At 41.1% G+C, this 26,511-nt stretch overlaps 1 protein-coding gene and 1 pseudogene across 4 annotated transcripts in view; both read right to left on the bottom strand.

The window, feature by feature from the left end:
• Positions 1-899: 899 nt before the first annotated feature.
• Positions 900-26,511, bottom strand: part of UBR2 (ubiquitin protein ligase E3 component n-recognin 2) — a 112,375-nt gene continuing 86,763 nt past the window's right edge. For 2 of the 3 annotated variants that reach the window (XM_081093820.1, XM_081093819.1), the window contains exons 33-47: positions 25,001-25,104; positions 22,233-22,311; positions 20,820-20,968; positions 20,375-20,430; positions 19,364-19,460; positions 19,044-19,111; positions 16,506-16,641; positions 15,975-16,065; positions 14,078-14,208; positions 12,753-12,861; positions 10,954-11,010; positions 6,904-6,981; positions 5,716-5,886; positions 4,307-4,408; positions 900-3,027 (exon numbers count right to left, since the gene is read on the bottom strand). In XM_081093820.1, the coding sequence (XP_080949946.1) occupies positions 2,886-3,027; positions 4,307-4,408; positions 5,716-5,886; positions 6,904-6,981; positions 10,954-11,010; positions 12,753-12,861; positions 14,078-14,208; positions 15,975-16,065; positions 16,506-16,641; positions 19,044-19,111; positions 19,364-19,460; positions 20,375-20,430; positions 20,820-20,968; positions 22,233-22,311; positions 25,001-25,104 (1,570 nt within the window). In that variant the 3' untranslated portion in view covers positions 900-2,885. The remainder of the gene's footprint in view (positions 3,028-4,306; positions 4,409-5,715; positions 5,887-6,903; positions 6,982-10,953; positions 11,011-12,752; positions 12,862-14,077; positions 14,209-15,974; positions 16,066-16,505; positions 16,642-19,043; positions 19,112-19,363; positions 19,461-20,374; positions 20,431-20,819; positions 20,969-22,232; positions 22,312-25,000; positions 25,105-26,511) is intronic. The other variant, XM_081093821.1, reaches the window with a different exon arrangement.
• On the bottom strand, positions 8,855-10,495 carry LOC308521494 (cyclin-K-like; annotated as a pseudogene). The gene has a single exon. The product of its transcript is annotated as a cyclin-K-like (transcript).

The raw sequence follows: 26,511 nt of genomic DNA, 5'->3' as shown, positions 1-26,511 counted from the left end.
AGGAGGCAGCTGAATTGATGTTTCTCTCTCATCGATGTTTCTAACTCCCTATACCCTCCCCTTTCTCTCTGTGAAAAATCAATAAAATATATATTAAAAAAAAAAAAAACCATCATGGAAGAGGCAAGGCAAAGGGATGGGGAAAAAAATTAGTGGTTGCCAGGGGTCAGGATGGGAGAGCTTGGGTGATGGAACTATTCTATTTCTTGATTGCGGTTGTCGTTAAACAAACCTCAAAAACCCTGATTTGGAAAACAAGAGTAGCAACAGAGCAAGGAGTGTATCACAGGGCTTAATGAACCCTGGACCTGATGACACTACGACCAGGGAAGGGAGAAAGCTGAAAGCAGCATTAATGATGGGGGGGTAATACAATGGAAACTTGCTTTTTCAGTGTGATCCTTTCCTTTGAAGAGGATTTTAAAAAGTATAGCAGGAAAAAAAATAAGAGTACAGCCGAGTTCTCGTAGGCAGTGCTTCCCTGGCACTGGATGCCACTCCTCTCCTACCTGCCTCTCTCATAAGCAGAAAGTGTCTGGGAGTGTGTAAGAACAAGACTGGGATCAAGTGAAAAGAGTTTACACCTGGAGACAGGTCTCGGCGTTGGGAGAGACTCCCAGTGCCCCCTTTTCTCGTGCCTTGAGGTCCATAATGGTTTAGAAAGGTCACAAGCTGTCATAGCCAATTAACAGGGAAATTAATCAGCTGAAATGATGATCAAGCTTTCTATGGGAAGGTCAAGACATCTGGCTAATGGCCATAACAGACACTAATAACATAAGCATCTTAAATGCCAAGCTAATACACATGTCCCACTTTACTTGTAGCAAGGTGACATGGGGAACACTTCCAGGGTATTTCAGTGTGAAACAAAATGAAAATGTAGACAGACCCAAAGTAATGTCAACACCTAAAGCATATTTATTTGGATATCTTTAAGCTTTTTACATATGATACATTCCAAATTTTACAAGTTTCCACAGATATTAAAGTTATAGCCAATTTATTAAACATATATGATTTTCCCTGATATAGAAAGCATGTTACATAAACATTTCCACAATAAACATAATACATGCGGAACAAATCATAATACTAAGATGATTCATTAGATAGGGAAGACAATTAGCTTAGTGATGCAAACATTATTTCATTTTCTAAATTTATCTTCTCTCAGACTCTGACATTCTCAGAGAGTGAAATCCAGGGATGACACCCTCAGTCCTAAAAGCTGAAAAATGCTCATGATTTGGTGAAAACGTCCATAATCCATTTATGAGAGAGACCAGACCTGGTCTTTTAAATTGAATCTTGGTGAACATTATTGAGAAAAGCCAAAAGAAGCTGGACTTAAAAGCTAAAGGAATGGGGATGTGACAAAAGCCAAAATAAACATTAGTATCATTATGCCATCCATAGTCCAAACCATCCCATCTTACCAATGGCAAAAAGGCCAGAAAAAAGGGGAGAGCACGAGGTTCTAATCCGGATTTTCTTCCTGTTGGGTGCGAAGCGCCTCCTCTCCTCTGGGTGAGTCAGTCCCAAGCAAAGGGTCAAGGTCATCCTTTCGGAAGACTACGTGGAGAGGAGCAGTGACTGCACCCCCTCCCCCTCTTATTTTAGCCCGAGGCCTGGATTCTAACCTTCCTCCTGGGCACACTGTGGTGTGTGTAACGTTGAGTGTGATGGAACTTTTAGATGCAGTTCAAAAAAAAACCCGAGTGAAAGGATTACTTGCATTGGCTAAAAAAAAAATCCAAGAGCCTTTCATTATTCATTTGTCCCTTAGCCTCGTCTTAGAGAGGCTCCGAATTTATCCCTCCACAAAATCTGCCATCAATCTGTGTGTATCCAAGCTCTTGGCGCATGTACATCAAACAGAGTGGCCATGTGGTATATAATGGTTATAATGAATTTTACTAAGCGGCTATCATTCTAGGAAGGCACCTCTTAGTAAAAACAGTAATGTTTAGAAAGAATAAAAACCCTGGGCACACAGGCTGTCCCAGGAATGTACTAAGTGAGCCAGCACGTAACCAGCAATCCATCTTCCCAGGAAATGCGAGTAGGGAAGGGGGGACGGGAACTTCAAAACAGTTTTTCTTTTTTTTCCCTGCTAGTGTGTGACTCTAGAGGCATACACGTCTCCATTTAGTCTTAGAAATAAAAGAATATATTGTCTGAAAAATAAGGATACTCTATAACTTTTCAAAAAGCCCTTTAAAATGAGTTTTTCTCTCTCAAAGCCGGAAGTCTTGCCAAAGAAAATAAAATAAAAAATCCAACCTTTCACAGCTCTGAAAACCACCCAGCATTTGAAGAAACTGCCTCTCCTTCCCCACAGGGGTTCCTCATGCACAAGTGCCCTGTCCTCTGACAGCCGACGCAGACAAGGGAAAGCTGCTTTCCAAATCCACTGCTTTGCTCTTAGAGGTGGCCCGTCAGCGAGGGGCCGCCAACCCGGTCCATGCTGAGTCACTGAACGGGACTAGGACATGTGACCCCGACAGACCAGAGGCTTTGTTTCCTCCTGCTGGTGAGTCAGCTTCAGGCGCACAGGCCCTGCCATCAGTACTGCAACCTGGCTCAGAAGACAGGGACCGGTCAAACGCAGTCAGGTTCCACAGAGGGGCTGTGTCCAGCCCAGGAAGAGAAGCTTCTTGCAAGAAGTTATGTTTGAGGGATACAGCAAATGGTGCAAGAAAATATGCTGACGAAGATGATTTTCATCAGTCCCTAGAGCCAGAAACTATAAAAATAAAACTGGGAAGAAAAGCTAACTAAAGAATTTATTTCCAAATCCAGTGGAATTGATTTCCTATTCTTTTTCTTGAAAAGCTGCTGGGTTACAAAAATCCGAGTTTATGTTTTTGGTAGCGCAGTGACTATAAATGCTGCCAGTCAATGCCAACCAGTGTCTGATTTGCTTCCTGTGCGTGTCCGATTTCCTCCGTGATACTGTGCTGGTGCCAGAGCTTCTGAATCTTCTTAAATCGCTCTTTGCACAAATGTAAAGGATTTCCCCGTCTAGAAAGAAGACAGATGTCACTCTGGATGCATTCTGTTTATTCATCTATTTTATCTCAGCCTTTCCTGGTTTAGGAAAAGTTATAAGTTATTGCTTTTAGATCCTCTGCAAAATTTCTGTTTGGCAGGCGACTGTGGTTATTAAGACATTAGTTTTGCAGGTTTGCTAGGAGGAGCTGAAAGGGAGTAAGTGCTGAAAAAAGAGGAAAATGCACACGAGCTATACTTCCTCAGACAGGGCTGAGGGAACAGGGCAGGGCTGAGCAGGAGGGTCTGGGTTGAGAAGCTAAAACTACCAATTCATTGTCCATTTCATTGGTTGAAGGTAAACAGAAGGGCGGGGCAGGGGAGAGGGTAGAAGGAAAACCACAGGGGTACATGTGTTCCTCAGAGTACTATCTTTCAGCCACAAAGTCTAAGCAAAGCAGCCAAATGTGAATAACATCTGGGCCTAATGTAACTAAGCACAGGTTTTGGGGCCTCTGCTCCCAATTCACAGGACACACTCCCCTCACTCTCTGACCAGGGCCCCTCCTAAGAGCCCACACTCCTTAGGGAACAGGAAAACCATCACCAGGGGGCATGTGCCTACAACCTCGCAGCTAAGCACCTGGGCAGCCCATCTACTTATTCTGCCTGTTTCCAGACCCTGAACTTCTGAACTTCAAGGCTGGATGGTTATATCTAGGTTAAGACTTACCTTCTTTGGGCAAAAAGAGATGGTCTAACAAATTTTGAAATAGTACTTGAGGGAACTGCTGTTAGCATTTTGCTTATAACGGAAGATATCATAGAAGTGATTAAGTCTGTTGTGTTGCTCTATATGTCCTAAATCTTTGTCCCCCAGATTCTTACGTAATAAGCCCATTTCTTATCGATGAAGATTTGCTCTCTTTAGATCACGTGAAGAGCCCGGGTCTCCCCATACAAAGCCACACCAGTTCCAACGGGCTCTCCCTACAGAGCTCTGATGCCGTGGGTGCCACATGGCAATTCAAACAGTTCTGACTCTCTGGAGTGAGAAGCGGGAACAAGCTGCAACCTGCCTTGTTCTTTCCTTTATCCCGATGGCCCTCACGACAGTCTAAGGGCTGGGAAAGGGAGTGCCGACCAGGAGTCCACAGATACCAGCTCTCTCTGCCAGAGCAGGAGCCCTGTGGCAGCCTGGGCTGTGAGCAGACCGGCCTCCGAGCCACATGGCTCACCATGCTCACCATGTACTGAAGGCTCTGGAGGCCCAGAGTCAGTGAACCCAGCCCCCCAGGATGGGGGCCCTTACCTGAGGAGCTGGTCAGTCTCCCCATAGTCATCAAGGTACGGAGGAGAATAAAAACAGCCTTTGGTTCTGCCGGCTAAAAATAGCACCTGACATTCCCGTACTCTGTAGAGAGACCGTTTACATGTTATACATTACAACCAAGGTTTGGCTTCAGCTCCAAATGGGTTGAAGTCTTATAAAAATAAACAGACAACAGCATTTACAGCAGAGACAGAAGAGTATCAACACATCATTAAAATCACTGAAATGACTGTACTGTAAGTCAATATAGTGAGAAAGTGGAACATTGTGGAATAAGAATTGACAGCTCCCATAACAGCAGCATTTAAAAAACTGTTAAGTGTGCGAAAGTTAACTTCTAAACATAAAATAGTTACTGGTATTTTTAACCACTATCCTGAGAAAATTACCCATTAAAAAATGGTATACAAACATTCTGAATTAGGCTGATTTGAAACAAAGCAATACTGTACATGACAAAAAGAATTTTGAAATATGACAGACCGGGGAAAATGCTACTTGCACATTTCTCCCTAAGGGCTATTTAAAAAAGTGTCTCTTGATCCCTGACAGGTTTGCTTGACTTTTTAAAAATTGAGCTCAATTCAATAGTTATTGAGAACCTATCACATACAAGAAACTGTCAGGCACTGAGATGACTAAGATATGGAGATGGTCTATGCCCCGAGGAGCTCACACTCATGTCCCTTCTCTCCTTCAAATCCTTAAACGGCTTTCATCTCCCTCAGAGACGACACTGGGACATGCCAGGAGCCACGAGTCTCCCCATGATTCCATCCACCCCAGTGACGCCAGCCTCCTGGCTCTTTCTAACACACGGCAGGCACATTCCCCAGCCACTGTGTACTTGCTGCTCCCTTTCTAGAATGCTATACCACTTCTTTAGGTCTTTCTTCAAGTTACCTTTTCAGGGAACCTTCCCTGGTTCCCTATCTAAAATTCAACCCCCAGCTGCCATTTCCTATTCCCCTCCTTTGCACACAGCACTTTCTAAATCCTTACCAGTCCTGTTTATCTCCTGTCTCCCTCACTAGAAGATGAGCCCAGGAAGGCGAGACTTTGGTCTGCTTTGTTGACTACTGCATTCTCAATGCCCAGGATACACAAGTCATAATAAGTATTTGTTGTATGTTGTTGAACACACACAACTATATACACTGACCTGTAATATGTCCGAATCCAAAACTATGACGATACAACAAAAGGAGTAATTGTGACTAAATCTGGGTAGAAAATCTAGTCAGGCTCCCCATGTTCTGCAAATGAATACAGTACATGCGAACAGCAGTCTGGGAATTCTTGGCAATGCGGCAGTTTTAGTGCCACCCTTTGACAGGCATGCACCGCAGTAGATGCAAAGCTAACAAGCTCCCTCAGGGCTCACCTACCTCAGGAAGATGCACACTCCAGAACCACAGGAGTAGGTGTGAGCCGTGCAAGCACCCACATCCTCCCCGTCCAGTTCAGCCTGGCAGCAGTAGCTCTGGGAGCACAGCAGAGTTCCACACACAAGGCACAGAGTTGGGGTTCTGCTCTTATCACCGCCTGATTTGGGGCACCTGCATGGAACAACAACAAAAAAAAGCACAAGTCATTGCTCTGCAGGAGAGGGGCTGAAGAGCTGGTGGTGGTAAAACCACTGTGGAGCCAAACAGTGCAACAGCAGGTAGAGCTGAAGTTGCCTGCACCCTATGGTCCAGGAAAACTATTTCTATAATTGGGAACACCTCACACACATATACACAAACACATGTACTGGAAACAATCAACAATTAGAGAAAAAAAGAAATAAACTCATCAATAGGAGGAAAAGTGTAAATTCTACTACTATTCAATTATGAAATACTACATACAGTGAAAAGTGATGAATGAAAAGTTATATATGTCAAGTGTACAAATAAATCTTACAAACAATGCCAAGTGAAAAAGGTGCAGGGTATGTACAGTGCAATGTCATTTTACAGCTTAAAACATGCACAATAATAATAATAAATAAGAATGCTGCTTAGGAATATAAACATTTGCAGTTAACATGTAAATGCCCAGAAATGCTCCTATTCCATTCAGAACAGTGGATCTCTGATGCACTAGAGAAGAGATACACACACAGCTTCAACTGTCTAGGTAACGCTTAATTTTCTACACTACTGATTATTCTTTATGTGACTGGCTTATTAAATATATAATCATCTATTAAAAATTACTAAGGGCTCTTATTACTTTATACCAGGTGGGGCAAAAGTGGGTTTACAGTTGTGAGTATACAAAAGACAGTTTCTTCTTATATTATTACTTATTGTATTATTTTCCATACAAACAACTACTTTTGCCCACCCTGAAGTGCAAATTATTATTTAGATAATCTTTAATGAACCAAACTTGTTTCCCATCAGCCCCTTTCCCAAATCTTATTCTAAAACATGGTGGAATGATGCTTTTACAAGTTAACTAGTGTAAAGAACACTGGTGTTACAATTTCCCTACCCAAACAAAACAAAACTATGAACAAAATCCCTTAATTCCATGTAGTGTTTCCAGTGGTAGGAAATGCTCAGTTTTCTAATATCAAAACTTACGAGAAATTAGAGGCTTGATTAATGAGGCTGCTGTAATCCTCTGGAAGGTCTATCAATTTGTTAGATTCTCTTGGATAGCTTAAAAAAACACAAACATAAAACCAATTAATATGAGGTCATATCACAGCAATGACAGGATAACTCATTTGTAACTTAGTCAAAACAAATAAAGGTAGATTGAACCCGAGTGCTGAGAGCTACCACAGTGGTACATGAAGCCACAGCAAAAAATTTAAAAAGTTATACTTAACCTAAGACCTTAGGGTTAACATTTTTACTTGAAAAGCTCAGAATAAATCATTAGGACAGTAGACAGTATGTAGATCCTGCCCCATTTAAGTGAAAATGTGGTAACTCTGGGGAGTTGGGGGGAGGGACAGAAAAGGATGTTCATTCCCAGGCTTCTACCAAAACAACCCGGTAACTGAGCTCAACCACAGAACCTAGGAGAGAGAAGACAGAAAAGATGTGTTTATTAAAGGTGATCTTAAGGCACAATGAGTGGGAGGAGAGAAGAGAACAGGTAAGTTGAGGTACCATGTCATGTTGGCAAGTTAATTCAGATACAATTTAGAACCAAATTCAATTGGTATTTGAGAGCACACTCTCAGGGTTCACACCTGCCCGAAAGGGCCATGTGGTTTAGCCCTTCCCTACTTTACCTCTGGCAGAGATAGGAGTGGACTGACACCAGGAGGGAGCTACTTGGACACACAGTAGTTATACCAAAATCGCTTGAGGAAAATTTGAGGTAGAGGGACATACATGCTAGGAACCCAACTTTAGAGAAATAGATTTGGTAGGTAGGGACCTGAGTATGTGTTCAAGTTTCCAGTGTTGTTCTGATGTATACCTCAAGTTGAGAACTACTGTTCCACATCGTAAGTTCTGACCGCAGGGTTGAACCAAATGAAACTGGTGGTACTCAACCATTTTTACTTCCAAAAACTGCAATTTCATATTGTTCAACCTAAAAAATTGTGTATGGTCTCTGGATTTGGGGCAGACTGTGTATAAAATCAAAGAAATAGAACACATAATCTCCTCTAGCCCTCCGATTTTTATGAATATAGTCAGCAGAACCAAGGAGATATTAATAGATGAAATACATCTGTTATGACCTGGTAGAGATTACTGCAGAATCAGAATAGAGCTAATGTCAAAGGAATGAAAAAAATGACTGGTCACCACTTGACAATTAGTGAAGCTGAGTAATAGATATGTGGAGTCTTATTATGCTATTCTTTTATTTTTCTTTCAGAACTGCTTTTATTTGGATAAATGAGCCAAGGAGTCTCATTTGTAACCAAGACGGAATTCACAGGATGTTGTTACATTCACACTTAAAAAATATCTCTCTATGCATAGGAATTTGCAGATAAATGTAAACATATGTTACTTTCCAAGTACATTCCTCCCCTTCTTCTCGGAGGAAAAAGAAAAAGCCATCCAACCAGGCAACTCCTTCAAATTAACTTTAACATAAAGATGCAGACATCTCAAAACAAAAAAAAGGGGTTCTTCTGACTGACTGGGTATCACAGGAGAGAACACAGAATGAAGTGATGACAACAGCTTGACTTCAGATGGAACTGGACTGTTTAAAACTGTATCTAGGAAAAACAGGCAGATTTCTAGAAGGAAATTCACTCCTTATGGAAGCTATTTACTGAGCTAATATGGCTGGTTTACACGTTCACTAGTATAAAGTCACCTAGAGCAGGACTCTTGGCCTCAGCTGACACCAGTACAGCCGGGTGGCCACGGGCACTGCCGAGGCTGTCCCTACTCTAGGTATGGAGGCCCACCTGAGTTCACCTCCTGTGCTTGGTTCATGCCTTCCCATGCTGCAACTGTCTGGCGTTATACAAGATACCCTGCTGCTTACTCATTTCAACTACCCTTCAAGTTAATTAGAAAAACTTATTAAAATAAAGGGGGGAAAAAGGCATCAGGTTATCTCATTTAGGCTGTGCGCCCCAGTCCCGACTGGAGGCATGCTAGGTGGGAGTATGTATGGGGTATGGCCAGGGGGGACAGATGGAGGTGGGTAGCTAGCTGGGGGGCAGGCCCAGGCCTGGAGGAGGGTGAGGTGGGACAGTGTGGGTGGGAGGCAGGAAGTTTGGGTTGAAGATGGGTGGAGGTGAAGGGTAGCTTAAAGTGGGGGGTGGAATGGTCGGTGGGGTAAGTAAAGAGGCTGGGGGAGGGTACACTAGCTGTGGGGGCGGTTGGCGGGGGTAGACATGGAGATAGTAGAGCAGGTGAGCTGGTGGGCCGTAGGCTGGGGGCAGGGTGCTGTAGGAGGGGCCCTTGGTCGTCATCATGGACTGCAGGCTCTGGGAGCCCTCTCCAGACATGTAGGAGCTGGTGGTGGACATTCAGTTATGTAGCTGGAGTGTAGTGATGGCAGTGACTATGGTGGTAGCTGGTGCACAGGGGTTCGATGGGCCGGGGGAGGAATCTGGATTTTGGGGAGGTCAGTGGAAACCATAGGGCCTGGTGGCTTGGCCTTGTGTAAGGAGCCAAGCGGGGAGGCTTCTGGTTTGGCAGTGGGTGGGCCAGAAGCAATGGAGGGTAAGAGGCTTCAATTTAGTGGTGGTTCTGCTGCTTTGATCTTCTTTGGGAGAAACAACTGTGGCTCTTTTCACCTGGCAGGGAGGACTAGGCTATGGGATGGCTTCTTGGGCTGTTGGGCTTGCTGTGGCGGTAGTGGTGGCTGGGCTGATGGCTGCAGGTCCTTGGGGGATGGTTCAGAGCTGACTGTGATGGTGGCACTGGTGGCACTTGTAGTGTAGGGTTGAGTGATGGGGCTGTTGCAGCTGATGAGTCCTTGATGAGTAAAGATCCAGGATTTGGTGGCAGAACATCCACAGGGCCATCTTGCACATGCTGCCCCCATCATCTCCGATATATGGGTTTGGAGGTTCATTCTTGTATTTCAAATTTGCATAAACATCCCGCAAGATATATCACTGCTACTGCTATGATCTCTGGTTCCCACTGCAGTGACAAGGATGTGCAGGAACTGTCATTTACAAAGGACCATGCCATTTGAACCAACTTTTGAATTTTATCACCTTTGAGTTGTTTTGCATATTTGAGTAGGAACTAGTATAGATGTACTACTTGTAAGTCAAACTATATAGTCTGTAGTGAGATTTTCTCCAAACCCACTACTTCCTTTGGGTCATCTCCAAACTGGCCAAATTGTCCATCATTTAATAGACTACAAGCTGTTTTGATGATATCTTTAATTTTTTGTGAGTTTCTTCTACTTTCCCAGCCAGAAAGAGACAACAAGCTCCTGTTACGTATCATGGGAATTGTTTGAAGGAATGAAACACATACAAGTGATGAAAAGAAATTATTCCAGTTGCCAGAGCATTGTAGTTAGCCCCAGGTGTGTGTCCACATCAAAGATGAACTCAATCCCGCCTTGGCAGTACCGGTCTTCAGTGGCTGGATGGAGTCCTTCTAGTTGAGAGGGTGTACGGAGCTAAGTCTTTCTTAAATCCCAGTACCAGCACGGTTTTGTGTGGTTCAGGTTTGCTGAGGTTACTGAAGGGCTTGAATTTTCTCTGTTCTCATTCATTTATTTAAGGAGAATGTTCTTTTCAAAAGATTCCCTGAAAATGTTAGAATCCCCTTGCCTCAGGCCCCTCAGACCTCTCTCCTTGCCAACTTCGGCCATTTTGGACGAATATTATACTATTCTTTAAACTTTTGAATAGGTTGAAGTTTCCCATAATAAAAGAAAAAAAATAAAGCTAAGAAAAAAGTAAAAGAGGACCCACATTTTTTAAAGCAAATATTTCAAAAGATAATTTTGTTATTTGCTTCCTCTGCCAAAAATAATGCATTATATTTATGTTCCTAACTTTGATTTTTTTTTACAAACTGTCACCACCACTGGACTATGAAGAAAAAAATATGAGGACACGATGGCCTACATCTTGGATTCACTGCAGGTCAGGAAGCCCGTGTCGAAGGAACACAGTACCTGCCTCCCTGCTTCCCGCCCCACCATGTATCTGACAAAATTTAACTTACCTAATAGCATCTCTTTCACCTTCCAGATATCTTTTAACTTCAATGTGCTGACACCAACTTTAATGTAATCGGAAAAAAAGAAACAAGTTTTTATTTTTGAAAGGTTAGAACTAGAAGTTTTTCTTCTCTAAATCCAGTAAGGGGGAAAAATCTTCTTTGCTTAATATATTTAACAACTCAAAAAGAAGCTTGGAGGGATACCATATTTTGTCTGCATCTTTTAAAATAAAAAATATGACCCTATAATTTTCTAAAATAATGCTCAATATATTAAAACTTGTGGCTACAGACACAGTTACCCTAATTTGGACACTCTGGAAAAACCAGTATGAATTAATGACAAGCTCTTATTATGTGGAGCTAGAACACTTATATTAAAAAGTTTTTTTTATTGTAGTAAAATATACATAACATACAATTTATCATTTAGCCATTTTTAAATGTATAGGCCTGTGGAATTAAGTACATTGACATAGTTGGGAAACTACCACCACCATCCATTTCTAGAACTTTTCCAACTTGACAAATTGTACTTGTTAAACAGTAATTCATTCCTCTCTCCCCAGCCTCTGGCGATCACCATTCCATTTTCTGTCTCCATGAACTCGACTACTCTACATTCCTCAAATAAGTAAAAACAAATAGTGCCCTTTTGTGACCAGTCCATCCATATTATGGCTTATATCAGAACTTTATTTATCCATTCATCTGTTGATGGATATCAGCTATTGATGGATACTGGCTCTGAACATGAGTGTACAAGTGTATATTTAAGCCCCTACTTTCAATTCTTTTGCAATATATATCTAGAAATGGAACTGCTGGATCATATGGTAATTCTATGTTTAACTTTTTGAGGAACTACCATACTGTTGTCCAGAGTTGTTACACCGCCTTCTATTCCTACGAGCAATGCACATGGATTCCAATTTTCCAACATCCTCATCAACACATATTACTGCTGCCTGCCTTTTAATTACAGGCGTCCCAATGGGCGTGAAGTGGTATCTCACTGCTGTTTGGATTTACATTTCCCCAATGACTAGTGGCTTTGAGCACGCTTTCACGTGCTCATTGGCCATTTGTACATGTTCTCTGGAAAAATCCTTTGTGCTTTTAAAAATTTTTTTCTGAAAAACTTTTTTTCTTTGGTCATTTTTTAATGGGTTGTTAGCTTTTTTCTTGTTTAGATATAGGAATTCTGGATATACATGTTCTGGATATTAATCCCTTATCAGATATATGATTTGAAAATATCTTTTCTCATTCTGTGCATGAAATAGCCAAATTTTACTTTAAATACTGATCGGCTGCCTCGCATATGTGCTCTGACCAAACACCAAACCTGAACCTTTCAATGCACGGGGTTGAAGCTCCAACCAACTGAGCCACACTGGCCAGGGCAAAGCAGCCAAATTTTATTTTGTTTTAAAACAGCCACATTTTAAACTAAGGGTATTGGACTAGGTAATCCTTAAGGTACATTCAGTTCCCCAAATTTATGGAACTGAGTCCTTAATAAGTAAGTTGATCAGAGGAAATAACCATGTCTACCACTACTCTCCTGGAGTATTATTTGTTACAATAACAAACCTGCTTATGTTATTCAGCAGCGTGGCAAAAACCTTACCATAAAGGTAAGTCATTAACTAAAAAGGCCTAATCATTATCGTTTAAAGTACACAGACTGAATTCTTCCAAGCTCACTACTTGAGAATTTTGCAATATCTGTGATAAATTGAAGTTTGTTTCCATATAATTTCGTTCAATGTAATTTTTAAAAAGTGTATAATTATTACCTTTCAACCAGTAATTTCGTTATCTCACTATTTTCTTGAAAAAGGCAAATGAGGTTGTTTGGCAGGGAAAGATAGTTACATAAATGTTCAAAATGGCTTGTTCCAGAAACTGTAAATGGAGAAGAAAAGAGTAATACATATAACAACTAGGAGTAGAACCTGTATTGGAGTAAGCAATAGCAGAGCTTAAAAACAAAAAGCATGAGGAAAGTTCAAAATTGCTAGGTACATTAACTTGTAGGAAGTTAACAAGATGGCACATGGACGGGACCCACAAAAAATGACACAATTCAGAGTGGAGTCAGGTGACTCCTAAGTCAAACTGGTTATAGTTCCTTGGTGTCTGTTTTACCATTTGCAAAATGGTTTACCTGCATGACTACTTCTTGGGGTTAGTTATAAACATTAAGTCACAAATCAACATCTGAGTGCTCCAGAAAAGTGTAAAGCAGCACAGGAATATAAGATGATTTCACCATGGGAGACGTATTGAAACACTTATTCTAATCACCCCTGTAAATGATTAGGAAGTCTAAATCAGTCTATATGGGGCCTGGGCAACTAGCTGAATGGAGATGCAAGTCAACAAACTTAGAGAGCAGCATTACATGCAGGTACCCTTTGCCAGGCTCTATAGACACAGTAAACTTTAAATCTACCTTTACACTACTTTCATGAAATGAATCAAAATAGAACACAGAAAACAACCATGAAATAGCAAACGAATGCCTACATTAAAACCAGATTTATATGCAAATATGGATGTTCTGAACTTGAAAGTTAAAAAACACTTGAAATAGTTTTCACTTTTTAAAAGCCAAAGAACCCAGTTTATGAATAATATATAATTGGACATTTTAACATATGAAAGCAAAATTAGTGTACTTTAGAACATGTAAACATACAAAAAGCATATTACTGAGGTCAAATAAAAGCAGACATATAACCCTGGCTGGCGTAGCTCACTGGTTGAGCATTGACCTATGAACCAGAAGGTCATGGTTCGATTCACAGTCAGGGCACATGCCTGGGTTGTGGGCTCGATCCCCAGTGTGGGATGTGCAGGAGGCAGCCAGTAAATGATTCATCATTGATGTTTCTATCTTTCTCTCCCTCTCTCTTCATCTCTGAAATCAATAAAAATATATTAAAAAAAACCCAGACATATAGACATTTTTATTCTATAATTGTGTACATCACCATAGTCAATTAGCTATATTCTAAGTTTTTAATCTGTTTTCAGTTTTGCAAGTTACCTTAATTCTAAGGTGCTAGAGTGAAAGACAACATACATTTCCTACATTTTGAAAGAAATTAGAAGTTACCTTGAATTTCAGGTGGGGAAGGAACTCCATTTAAGTAATGAAAAAACAAAGCAGAACATTTCAGGAAGGGCATGATGCCAGCTCTGACACTCCTCCACAGGTGCCAGCCAGAGGGTATTTCTTTCAAAGCACTAAGAGAAAAATGAAAATAGAAAAACTTAAAAGAAAAGGTCATTCTAGCTACAGCATAATGTGGGTAGCCCTGACTATAATAGAATGTCAGTTATAAAATGGTGATATAGCCTGGTTGGTTGCTCCATGGTTAGAGTGTCAGCCCATGGACCAAAGGGTCTCAGATGCCATTTCCGGTCAAGGGCACTGCAGGTTTAATCCCCTGGCCACGTCAGGGCACAAGCAGGAGGCAACCAATCAATGTGTCTCTCTCATGTCAATGTTTCTCTCTCCCTCCCCCTCCTCCCTCCCTCCCACTCTGTCTAAAAATCAATGGAAAAAATACCCTCGGGTGAGGATTAAAAAGTAAAAATGAATAATAAAATAACATGGTGATATAGCTTCAAATGCTGTTATTAAAATTTATAATAACATAAAACGAAAAATCAGAAAATAAAAACTATCCACTATTCTAGAATTTTTTTTTTTATTTAAATATATTTTATTGATTTTTTTTACAGAGAGGAAGGGAGAGGGATAGAGAGTTAGAAACATCGATGAAAGAGAAACATCGATCAGCTGCCTCCCGCACACCCCCCACTGGGGATGTGCCTGCAACCAAGGTACATGCCCCTGACTGGAATCGAACCAGGGACCCTTGAGTCCACAGGCTGACGCTTTATCCACTGAGCCAAACCAGTCAGGGCCACTATTCTAGAATTTTTATCAGCAGGCACTATTTTGGCAAACTATTTTCATACTAATTGGTCTTAGTTATAATTTAATATATGAAATTTAAAATTAACATGCTTTTCAGAATATCATAAATGCTATATTCTGGAACACAGCAATCATAACTGATACCAAATTATTCCCCTGCAAGCAAGTACTTAGACTGTTTAAATTCTTTGCTAATATAAATAATATCAGAGTGTATACATTTATGCCTATAAGTTTTTAATATAAATATGTATTTTTATTGATTTCAGAGAGGAAGGGAGAGGGAGAGAGAAATAGAAACATCAATGATTCTCATTGCATGCCCCACACGGGGGTGTCGAGCTTGCAAACCCAGGCATGTGCCCTGACTGGGAATCTAACCATGACCTCCTAGTTCACAGCTCAACGCTCAACCACTAAGCCATGCTGGCTGGGCAGGTTTATCCATATATTGGATTATTTTGTTAGTGTAGATTCTCAGAAATGGGATAACTTGGCTAAAAAACAAAAGTTCTTGACATATACTGTGAGGAAGCTAAATGAAGTTGTTGTACCAATTCAAAAGGACTCCAACAATATGTCAGGTTCGAATAATTTCACTGCATTCCTGCCAGTCTTGATATTGCCTTAAAAACAGATTAGGTCAATTTAATTTGCACTTTTTAATTCCTAGTGAGATAATGTTTTAGAATAGCACTTTCCAAAATAAATTCCATGTCTCCATGTACCGTATCCTAAGCAAAAGAAGGGTTCCATGGCCAAGTAAATGTGAGAAGCTCTGAGAATTCTTTTGTAAAACATCAACTGTCCTGGCCAGTGTGGCTCAGTTGGTTGGGCGTCAGCCTGTGCACCGAAAGGATGCAGGCTCCATTTTTGGTCAGGGCACATGCCCATGTTGTGGGCTTGATCCCTGGAAGGGGGCATGCAGGAGGCAGCCAATCAATGTTCCTCTCTCTCCAAAAATCAATAAAAACAACAACAATAAAAACATGTCAACACACAGCACTTTCCCCTATTTACAAATAAGTGACTTTTTCATGCTATCATGTAAAGATTATGATCCCACCTTCCTGTACACTGGCGAAGTGTTTTATACAAAGCAAGAACTGCTAATTCTTCTTCACCAGCAGGAGTTTCTTGATCCATTCCATTCTCTTCTGAAAGAAAAGGAAATAGTACTCTGTATTTGCCTATTAAGTGGATTGGTGACCACGTCATTTAAGCACTCAAATATAGCATGAAAATACTCCCACAAAACACACAGAACTTAAATTCCTCAGGTGTGAGCACAGTATTGCTCTCCATCATAACAAGGAGCCTGCAGGCTTTGAGAAGAAGCTGTGCTGATTCAGGGTGCCAGGTAGCATGCAGTGAGCTAGATCAGCTAAACATACAGACTATGGTACTCAAATATGACTAAACTTATAAAATAAAAATGACTCACATTGTTAAGGAATTTTAATAGGAGAAAGAAATTTGTTTCAAAGTTTGTCACATTAAATAAGGACAAGTAGCCTAATTATAATTTATATACTATTCTCATCCAAGTACCATTTCCTTTAATACTTCCTTCAAGAAGCTGACAAAAAGGAGTTACCTGTACATGAGGTAAGTAGGATCTGGATGATGTGTGCCATAGTAACCAGATGGAAAATATGGAGGTCTCCAGTGCCAAGGCTGATCCCTGAAAAATCCTGACACTGCAACGCAGGGAAAGCAAGCACCAAGCCCACCTAGACACCAAATATAGAGTGTCAGATAGCTTGCCATTCCCTTCACACCTAAACGTGTTTCCATCTTATTGATATGACCCTCTTTGGAGCTCAGCTCCTCCCTTTAAGAAATCTTTGTTCTTAAATAGCACATACATTAGAAATCCCACTTGAATTGGCTAAATGAAATTCCTTAAGAGTAGAGTCTTGATGGGTACTATCATTTCATTTATCCAGTGATTCCCCTCTATAGAACTTATCCTATCTAATAAAGAGGGAATATGCTCATTGACCCTCAAGCCATTGCAAAGATGGTGGTGCCCACAGCCAATAAGGAGGGAATATGCTAATTGCTTCCCCGCCCTCAAAGACAGTGGCGCCCACAGCCACAAGATGGCCAGCATGGGTGGGCAGTTGTGGGTGATCAGGCCAGTAGGGGAGGGCAGTTGGGGGTGACCAGGTCTGCATGGGAGGGCAGTTGGGGGCAATCGGGCTGGCAGGGGAGCAGTTAGGCGTTGATCAGGCTGGCAGGGGAGTGGTTAGGGGGTGAGTAGGCTGGCAGGCAGAAGCAGTTAGGGGCAATCAGGCAGGCAGGCAGGCAGGTGAGCAGTTGGGAGCCAGCAGTCCCGGATAGTGAGAGGGATGTCCGACTGCCTAAACCGGCAGCCAGACATCCCCGAAGGGGTCCCAGATTGGAGAGGGTGCAGGCTGGGCTGAGGGACACCCCCTGCCAGTGCACAAATTTCGTGCACCGGGCCTCTAGATGTAAATAATCCTATATAATAAAAGCCCAGTGACTGAATGGTGGAACAATAAGAATGACCTATTGACCAGTCGGTATGATACGCACTGACCACTAGGGGGCAGACGCTCAATGCAGGAGCTGCCCCATGGTGGTCAGTGCGCTCCCATAGTGGGAGCACCGCTTGGTGACTATGAAGAGCAGCGCTCCCGCAGCGGGAGGCTGCAGTAGCAGCAGCTCAGAGGGTGGATCCACAGCTGCTTGAGTGGCTGTTCCCGCAGCGGGCTGATCCCCTGCAGGCCATGCCCCCCTGCCCCTGCCCAGTACACGAATCCCATGCACCAGGCCTCTAGTAATAAAAATAATAGCCTTGGCTGGTGAGGCTCAGTTGGTTGGGTGTCGTCCTGTGTACCAGGAGGTTGCTGGTTCAATTCCCAGTCAAGGGCACATGCCCGGGTTGCAGGCTCGATCCCCAGCGGGGGGCATCAGGAGGCAGCTGAACGATGTCTCGCTCTCACATCGATGTCTCTCTTTCTCTCCCTCTCTCCTCTCTCTCTCTAAAAGTCAAAAAACTATTCTAATGAAAAACAAGCAAACAAAAAACAGCTGAAATCTTTCTAGGAGCAAGCAGTGGGAAAAGCATGGATTTTGGACCTACAATGATCTAGCTATGAATTCCAGCTCCTCTTATGAGCTTTTTAGACAAGCTAACACCTCTGAGTCTCAGTTTCCCTGTTAGTAAGCTACAGATGATCTACATGTGTTTTTAATACTTCAGAAGCCAGGCTGTAAAGGACTAAATAAGAATGCATGTGAAAGCAGTCAGGTCTACAATAAGTGTTAGCTCTCCGATTACCTCCTGCTGCCTATACGATGGTGGTTTCACAGGAGCGATGGGAACAGTCACAAAGGCTAACACTTACTAGGGACACAGTGCTCTAAGCTCCTTACACTGACCACCCCACTGAGTTCTGACACACTGTATGAGGTAGGTACTAACCAACTTAAAGGTACAGAATCTGATGGTCAAAGCAATTAAGGAAACAGCACTTGAGGCTGCTGCCTGTGGCACTGCACTCAATGTCCTGAGGAAGGGGACCCTTTGAGGTGGGGCTGAAGTTCAGCCAGTGGTGTGTCCTGGCACCAGCTTGCCCAGAAGACATACCTTTCCCTAAATCACACAAAGGAGATTTCTATTGCTAAGTAGTGTGACCACAGACAGGGCTGTATCTGCTCAATAGCACTGTATGGGTCAGCAGCAACCCTTAATCACTAGTATTATTTTTACGTCTCTGTAGGCAAGAAGCATAGAGAGGTGAAAATTATTTTTTTTAAAATATATTTTTTATTGATTTCAGGGAGGAAGGGAGAGAAATATCAATGATGAGAATCATTGATCAGCTGCCTCCTGCACACCCCCAATTGGGGATCGAGCCCGTAACCCGGATATGTGTCCTGACCAGGAATCAAACCATGATCTTCTGGTTCATGGGTCGATGCTCAACCACTGAGTCACACAGGCCAAGCAATGTTTTCTTTTTGAGGCCCCTCAGAAAGAACTATATTCAGAAGTGGTAAGATGGTAACTCCTCCTGTCTGCCTCTATAATTTTCACTAAGTCTAAGGTAAAGTTCTATAGTACAATAAAGGAAATGTCAAACACAAATTACAAGATACTCACCAATAAATGAAACATGTCAATATCTAATATGCATGGAAGGTCTCCATAATTGTCATTAGGTACCAATGCTGAATATTTAAAGAAAAAATACATTAGCACATTTCATATGCCAACATAAGTATTATTTTTAAAATGTATATAACCTAGTTTACATTTATCTTTTTGCAAGATATATATGAATTTATAAGCTAGAACTTGTATATAAAACAAACAGTATTACCAAAATATTTCTCTTGTAATGGAGAGAAGTTGCATGACTAAAACCAAAATTATAGAAGAAAAATTACCATAACATCTATGGTACATGTATTAATACTCACATGCAAAAAGTTTACAAAAGTGCCCTTGCACCACTGAAAGTAATGCCACTGTCCAATGTGCTGCAGCAAATCTTGTTAGCGACCTAAGACAGTCATCCTGAAATAGATTGACACAAAGAAGCCAGCATAAGAAGTAGTTCTCTCTTTTGAGGACTGTTAGTTCAAAGTACAGCCAATTGAAGCAAAGCTAGATGCACAATGAAATCTCTCTAAATGGTATGCAACTGAATTTATGATATCTTTTTTTATTTTATTTTATTTTTCACAGAGAGGAAGGGAGAGGGATAGTTAGAAACATTGATGAGAGAGAAACATCGATCAGCTGCCTCCTGCACACCCCCTACTGGGGAGGAGCCTGCAACCGAGGTACATGCCCTTGACTGGAATCGAACCTGGGACCCTTGAGTCCGCAGGCTGACGCTCTATCCACTGAGCCAAACCGGCTAGAGCTATGATATCTTTTAAAAAATGTTTTTTATTGATTTTAGAGAGAGAGAGGAAGAGAGATATTGATAGGTTGCCTCCCATACACACCCCAACCAGGATGATTCTACATGAATCAAATTACATGATTTTACTCGTAAGGACAATTTTATGATGTACCTGACACTAGCTACACAGTAAAAATTAGCTATCTTTGACTGTGTATTTCCCTTCCTCATTTTTCTAGGCATAAAATGTACTGTTTTGACATTAGTGTGTACTTAATTTAAATGTCGCTTATGAAAGGTAGTCGCATGTGGAGAACAAGCACTCTGTTTTTAGTTTTTTTCCCATTTTTTCATGTGTTTAACCAAGAACTCTAGATGAAAAGAGCTGAAGTCTATTTAAAAGAAAAACTAGAAATTAAACCACAAATATTACTTCTTCAATATCAGTATAGAAAATGGGTTTACTATGAAATGAGTAAGCTATGCCTAAATAACCAATTCAGTTTTTAAGCTTTAAAAAAAGCAGAACCAAAGAATTTTCATTCTACCATTCTATGAATTGAGTAAATTAATAACTTACCAGTCTGCAAGGCAAAGGACCAAATAATGGTTTATCTTCATCACTTAAAATTCTTTCTGCAGATTAAAAGTGATTAAGATGGTAAATTTTGTATGTATATTTTATCATGATTTCAAAAAGTAGTATAAACATTCTTTTTGGAGAGAGCACAATACTGTCAGGTTTTGAAATTTCCAAGTCATTATACATGAATGAACTTTGGATGAAAAGTAAAAATTAAAACACATTCCCTCAACTGACAAGAAGCTAAATCCTCACCAAAATGAATTCTCTGTTGCTGGTTAATTTACAACCTGTCAATCTAATATTTTGTCAGTGTTGCATTTCCTACTTCAAGGTCTTCATATTGTTGCCCACTTTAAACATGTCATGTAAATACAGGCTTCTACACATAACTCATGTCCATGTATGCTTGTGACCTAATGAGAGACTTTAAATCTCTTACCTATGCTTTGGATGGTGTATGCACAACTACCCCAACACATTATGGGCACACGGGGATCTTCTTCATTGGGATGAACCTTTAGTCCCACCTTGTAAGTAGCAGTTCCAAATGTTGTTAGCATTTCTTTTATGCTATCAGAATAAGGGTTCCTGAAATGAACACAGAGAGGATTAGCTCAAAACAATGTGCTCACATCAAATGTTTCAGATTCTTAACAGCTATTTGCTATGTTGGAACTGAACCACTTAAACTACCTAAGGCAGTTGTATGCAAATTAGTAAGGAGGAGAATAGGAGATCTAGACAAATAAGAGGAACATAGCCAGGAGAATTGCTAGGCGTCTGAAAGATCTATTGTAGCATTTGGGGGGGGCGGGGGGGGGGGGCGAAGTGACACCTATAGAAAACCAAGTACATGAAAAAAAACAAGGCAATTATTAACCACAGGAAAGACAAAATTGTAAAAGAAAAAATATATAATTATAACCCGTAACATGTATCTGTAGCAACAATTATAACGTAAACAATGCCAATGGATTTAACCAAAAATTGTGAAAGAACTCTACTGGGAGACTGGTAAGGAGCAGTGGGTAGGGTTGAGGTAACAGCTGAATACTAAATTGCTAGCCAGTCAACACAAATTACTGTTTAGAAATGATAAATCAAAACAGAAGCTAACTAACTGTTGTAACTAGAAATATGGAAGTAAACAGCAGGACTGGGGATAGTAGGGGGAATGTGGGAGGCATAGGACTGATGTTTTTTCTACTTAAGCGCTATTTTTATTGTGTTACTTAGTACATGCCAGGAATAATGTCCAGGTGGCTTTACATGTATTATGTCACTTTAACCTCATAATACTTTACAGATGAGGAACCTGAGGTACAGAGAGATCAAGCAATTTGTACAGCTGCACAGCTAGTAGGCAGTGCTACTAGGAACCGAACCAAGCAGTCTAGCTCTAGAATTTATGCTATACTTTATAACTAATTGGCTACAGGGTAAAAGAGGATAAAAATATTCTAGATTTGATCTTGGGTTACTAACAAGTTGGTGGGGCCATAAATAGATATATGGAGAACAGAAGTTAGGAAAGCACTGGATGTGGGGGGAACTGAGCAGTTTGGATTTAGATGTATTGATGAGGTGTTGTTAAGGAAAGCCAGATAAAGGGGTATAATAGGGAGTCAGCAATTCGAACTAGGAGAGGTTGGTGAGAAACATGCCATGTAATTCTTAGGTTCTGATCAATATACTGGCAATAAATATCATCATGCAATGCTTAAATCTCAGAATTCAAGATCAATGTCCTATAATATTTTGCTTCCAGCTTACAAATCATATTCTTACTAACTGCTAACTTAGCTTTCATTTCAAGTGGGCCAAGCTTGAAAGGAATAAATAATGTACTCACTTAGGATGAAAATCAGGCCTAAACCCTTCAGGGAGCTGCAATTCATCCATATTTTCTGAATTCTTTGAAGAGGCAATATCTATAGAAACAAGTATTTTATATCATTATTCATCAGTCCACAATATTTCTGTGAATGTCCAACATAAATTTCATTCTAAATATAGGTCAAAGAAATTAGAAACTACAGGAAAAATTTCCAGTAATAAAAGCTTGCATAACACACATTCAGAGCATGCGAAATCCCACTGCTCTGATTGATCAAGGCACCTTCTTTTTTTTTTTTTTTAATATATTTTATTGAGTTTTTACAGAGAGGAAAGGAGAGAGATAGAGAGTTAGAAACATCGATGAGAGAGAAACATCGACCAGCTGCCTCCCGCACACCCCCCACTGGGGATGTGCCCGCAACCAAGGTACATGCCCCTGACCGGAATCAAACCCGGGACCTTTCAGTCCGCAGGCCGACGCTCTATCCACTGAGCCAAACCGGTTTCGGCAAAGGCACCTTCTTTAGTAATCTGTGCTTTTCCTAATAGTAGAACCACTAGAACGTAGCCAGGGAAGGTAGGAAAAGGAGGAGTTTGCTGTTTTGTTTTTTATAAAAATCAATGATATAAATTCTGCTCAGATTGCTCTCCCTGCGTTATAATTGCAGTGCATGCTGTGAAACTTGGGAAGCCTTTGGTAATGCCAACAATAAAATTAATTAGGCCACTGAGAGCTGAAGCTAGCTCTGTAAGAGACAGTTATATTCGCTCACCCTCAGAAGTTCTTCAATAACATGGGGAGATACATGAGTAGTATCCTATCTAATAAAGAGGAAATATGCAAATTGACCGTCATGTCATAATAAAAGATGGCTGTGCCCACAGAGGAGGCCAAGTTCCTGTAACAAGCCTTAATGAGCAATCAGCAGGGGCCTGAGGCTGTGTGGCGCTGGACCAGGGCGGGGACCTGAGGCTGTGCCCCTGGCCTGGTGGGGCTTGACGGGGGACCTCAAGCTGCACCCCCTGCCCCGGTGCCAGGCCGGGGGACCTGAGGCCGCAACCCCCCGCCATGCAGGGCTTGACAGGGGACCTCAGGCCACGCCCCTGCCTGCGGGGCTTGACGGGGGACTTCAAGGCGCGCCCCCTGCCCCAGCCCAGGGGACCTGAGGCCACGCCCCCTGCCCGGCGGGGCTTGATGGGTACCTCAAGGCATGCCCCCTGCCCCGGCCCGGGGGACCTGAGGCTGAGCCCCCTGCCCCAGTGGGGCTTGATGGGGGTCTGGATCTAGCCCAACGGGGGTGGGGCCGGCCGGGTCTGGGTCTCGTGTGTTTTCAAGGCTCACGTGGGCAGGGACTTGACTCTGGTTCCCGTGGTGCACCCCAGACTCTGACAGGAGGAAGATTTTCATATACATTTTACTAATTTTCTTTCATCTCTGACACTTCCATTATAGAGAAAGGGCAAATAGCAATATTAAAATATTTCCTCTAACTAATTCCCATTTAATGTGCATGAATTTCTTGCACCGGGTCACTAGTTTATTATAAACCTCACATAAGCCAGTGGCTTTTCAAGGAATAAGAAGTAACACAGTCAAGCAAATGTAGTTCATTAAGACAAAGAAAATTGAAAGTGAGCCAAATTTTAAAATGAGAGGTTTCATTTAAAAAATATTATGCTGCCTGGCCAGCATGGCTCAGTGACTGAGCATCAATCTATGAACCAGAAGATCATGCTTCAATCCCCGGTCAGGATACATGCCCAGGTTGCAAGCTCAATCCCTCATGTGGGGCATGCAGGAGGCAGTGGATCAATGATTCTCTCTCATCAGTGATGTTTCTATCTCTCTCTCTGAAATCAATGAAACATTTAAAAAAATATTATGCTAAGTGAATAAGCCAGTTAGAGAAAGCCAGATATCACATAATCTCACTTATAAGTGGAATCTAAAGAACAAAATAAACTAATAAAATACGTCTCGAGACATGGATGCATAAATGGGAGACATTTGCAATACTGTTAACAATAAAAAACTGGGGTTGGGGTGGGGAGAGACAAGAAGAGATTAACCAAAGGACATATATGCTGCCGGAAGCCAATGCCAGCATGTCATAATTGCAAGAGTTTCATCAAAAGGTTGATGGAACTTGGGGACTCAACAAGGGCTGAGTCACATATGTTGTCACCTGTTGGGAATGACTAAAGGCATTTCCCCAAACCTGAAAAGGATGCATTAAATTGATTGTTTGCTGCCAGACAGCTCAAGGCATCTTAATCTACATGTTATTGCCTCCTATTGGCCAAACACCTGAACAGCCGTAGGCTAATAATTCCAATCTGACAATGGACTCTGTATACAAAACCCTACCCTTTGAAGTGTATATCTCCACCTCGCCTCAGGACAATTTGTGTTAATAAAAAGCATGGGGTCCTGAGATGAGGAGATCTTAGTTTCTTGAGCTAGGCTCCTCTGACCCCCAAATGCCTTTCAAAATTATATTTCGTCTCTGGACTCTTAAATTACACCAGACCCTTTTCCAGATTGCTGAACCCTTCTTAATGCTGGAACAAGCACGCTGGCAATATGCATACATGCATAACCTATAGACACAGACAATAGCATGGGGAAGGCCTGGGGTGGGGTGGGGGTTGAATGGAGAGGGGCAAAAAGGGAGAAAATGGGAGACATTTGCAATACTGTTAACAATAAAATAAAATAACAATCTTAAACAATTCTTTCTGGACTTTAGGGAAAAATGAAAGCAGATTATCAGAACTTACTAGGAATACTTTCTTCTTTCCTAAGAATCTGTAATGCTTTTATTTGCTGAGATATGGTTCTAATCCACTGAGTCAGATTTGGTTGGTCTGAAAAATTTAACCTGCTAGAAAAAATTATAAAAAGTATTTAGTAGTTTGTTATTGTTGCTTAGTTAAGATATAAAGACTCAGGTGCATCCTGCCCGGGCCAGGTGGCTCAGTTGGTTGGAGCACCATCCTGTGCAACGGAAGGTTGTGGGTTCGAACCCCAGTTGGGGTGTGTACGAGGGGCAACCAATCAATGCTTCTCACATTGATGCTTTTCTCTCTCTCCCTTCCATTCTCTCTAAATATCAATAAGAAAACATATCGTTGGGTGAAGGTTAAAAAAAAAAAAAAAAGATGCGCTATCAACTATAAAAATAAAGGGGGACATCATCTCTATATATATATAAAAAAAAAGATATAAAGACTCCTTAAATGATCATGAGCCTAATATTTTAAACATATTTTTGCCAATGGAAGTAGAAATATATTATTTGTTACTATGATGCTAATAACATTATTTGTCAAAAACTTCACTTTTTTCAGTATTGGAATTTGCAGGTATTTTTGAAATATCACAGTACTCATACCACCACCATTATTTACCGAGTGCTTATTATGTGACAAGCACTTAGTAAAGCATTTAACAATATTAGATTCAATCCTCAAATATTAATGAAACCGGTTATATTATTATCCCCATTTTACAGATGAGGAAACTGAGGTTTAGCACTATCTAACTTGACTAGGCCATCTAAGGAACAGATCTGGCATTCAAACCCAGTCATATCAGGCTCCAAAGCCTTTATTCTTCATTATTATGCCAAAATTGGCTATTATGGAAAAAATACAAAACCTAAACCACAAAAGTGAGGTGAAATCCAACAAAGGTGTTTTTTTTTTCTCCTTCTATGTAGTGAATCCTTAATCTAACAATGATTAATTTATCAGTTCAACTACAGATAAGTCAATACCATGATTTTCTTTTGTGATTAAAAAGCATGAGCTTGCAAGGCTGGCCTGGCTCAGTGGTTGAGCGTTGACCTATGAACCAGGAGGTCATGGTTCGAATCCCAGTCAGGGCACATGCCTACTTGGCGGGCTTGATCCTCAGTGTGGAGCCTGCAGGAGGCAGTCAATCAATGATTCTCTCATCATTGATGTTTCTATCTCTCTCTTCCTTTCCCTTCCTCTCCAAAATTAATAGATTCATATTTATAAAACTCAAATTAGTATTTGTTCATGTAGATACCATAAGTCTAAACTGAGAAATGAAAATCAGATTTAAATAGTAGACAGTATTAAATCCATATTTTGAAATAAGTCACACCTATTAACTAGAAGCACCCTAAAATTTTTAAAATGACAAAAATTTTCAATTTTAAATATACCAAGGGATTTTCACTGTTTTGGCCCAACTCCTGAAGCTATTATCAGCCAGTAATTTGCAAAAAAATTATATTTAATTGTTAGAATATTCAATAAAG

Source organism: Myotis nattereri (genome assembly GCF_964212035.1).
Source record: "Myotis nattereri genome assembly, chromosome: 6".
In the NCBI taxonomy this organism is placed as follows: domain Eukaryota; kingdom Metazoa; phylum Chordata; class Mammalia; order Chiroptera; family Vespertilionidae; genus Myotis; species Myotis nattereri.
Note: the sequence above shows the minus strand (reverse complement) of the source record. Positions and strands in the feature narration are given on the sequence as shown.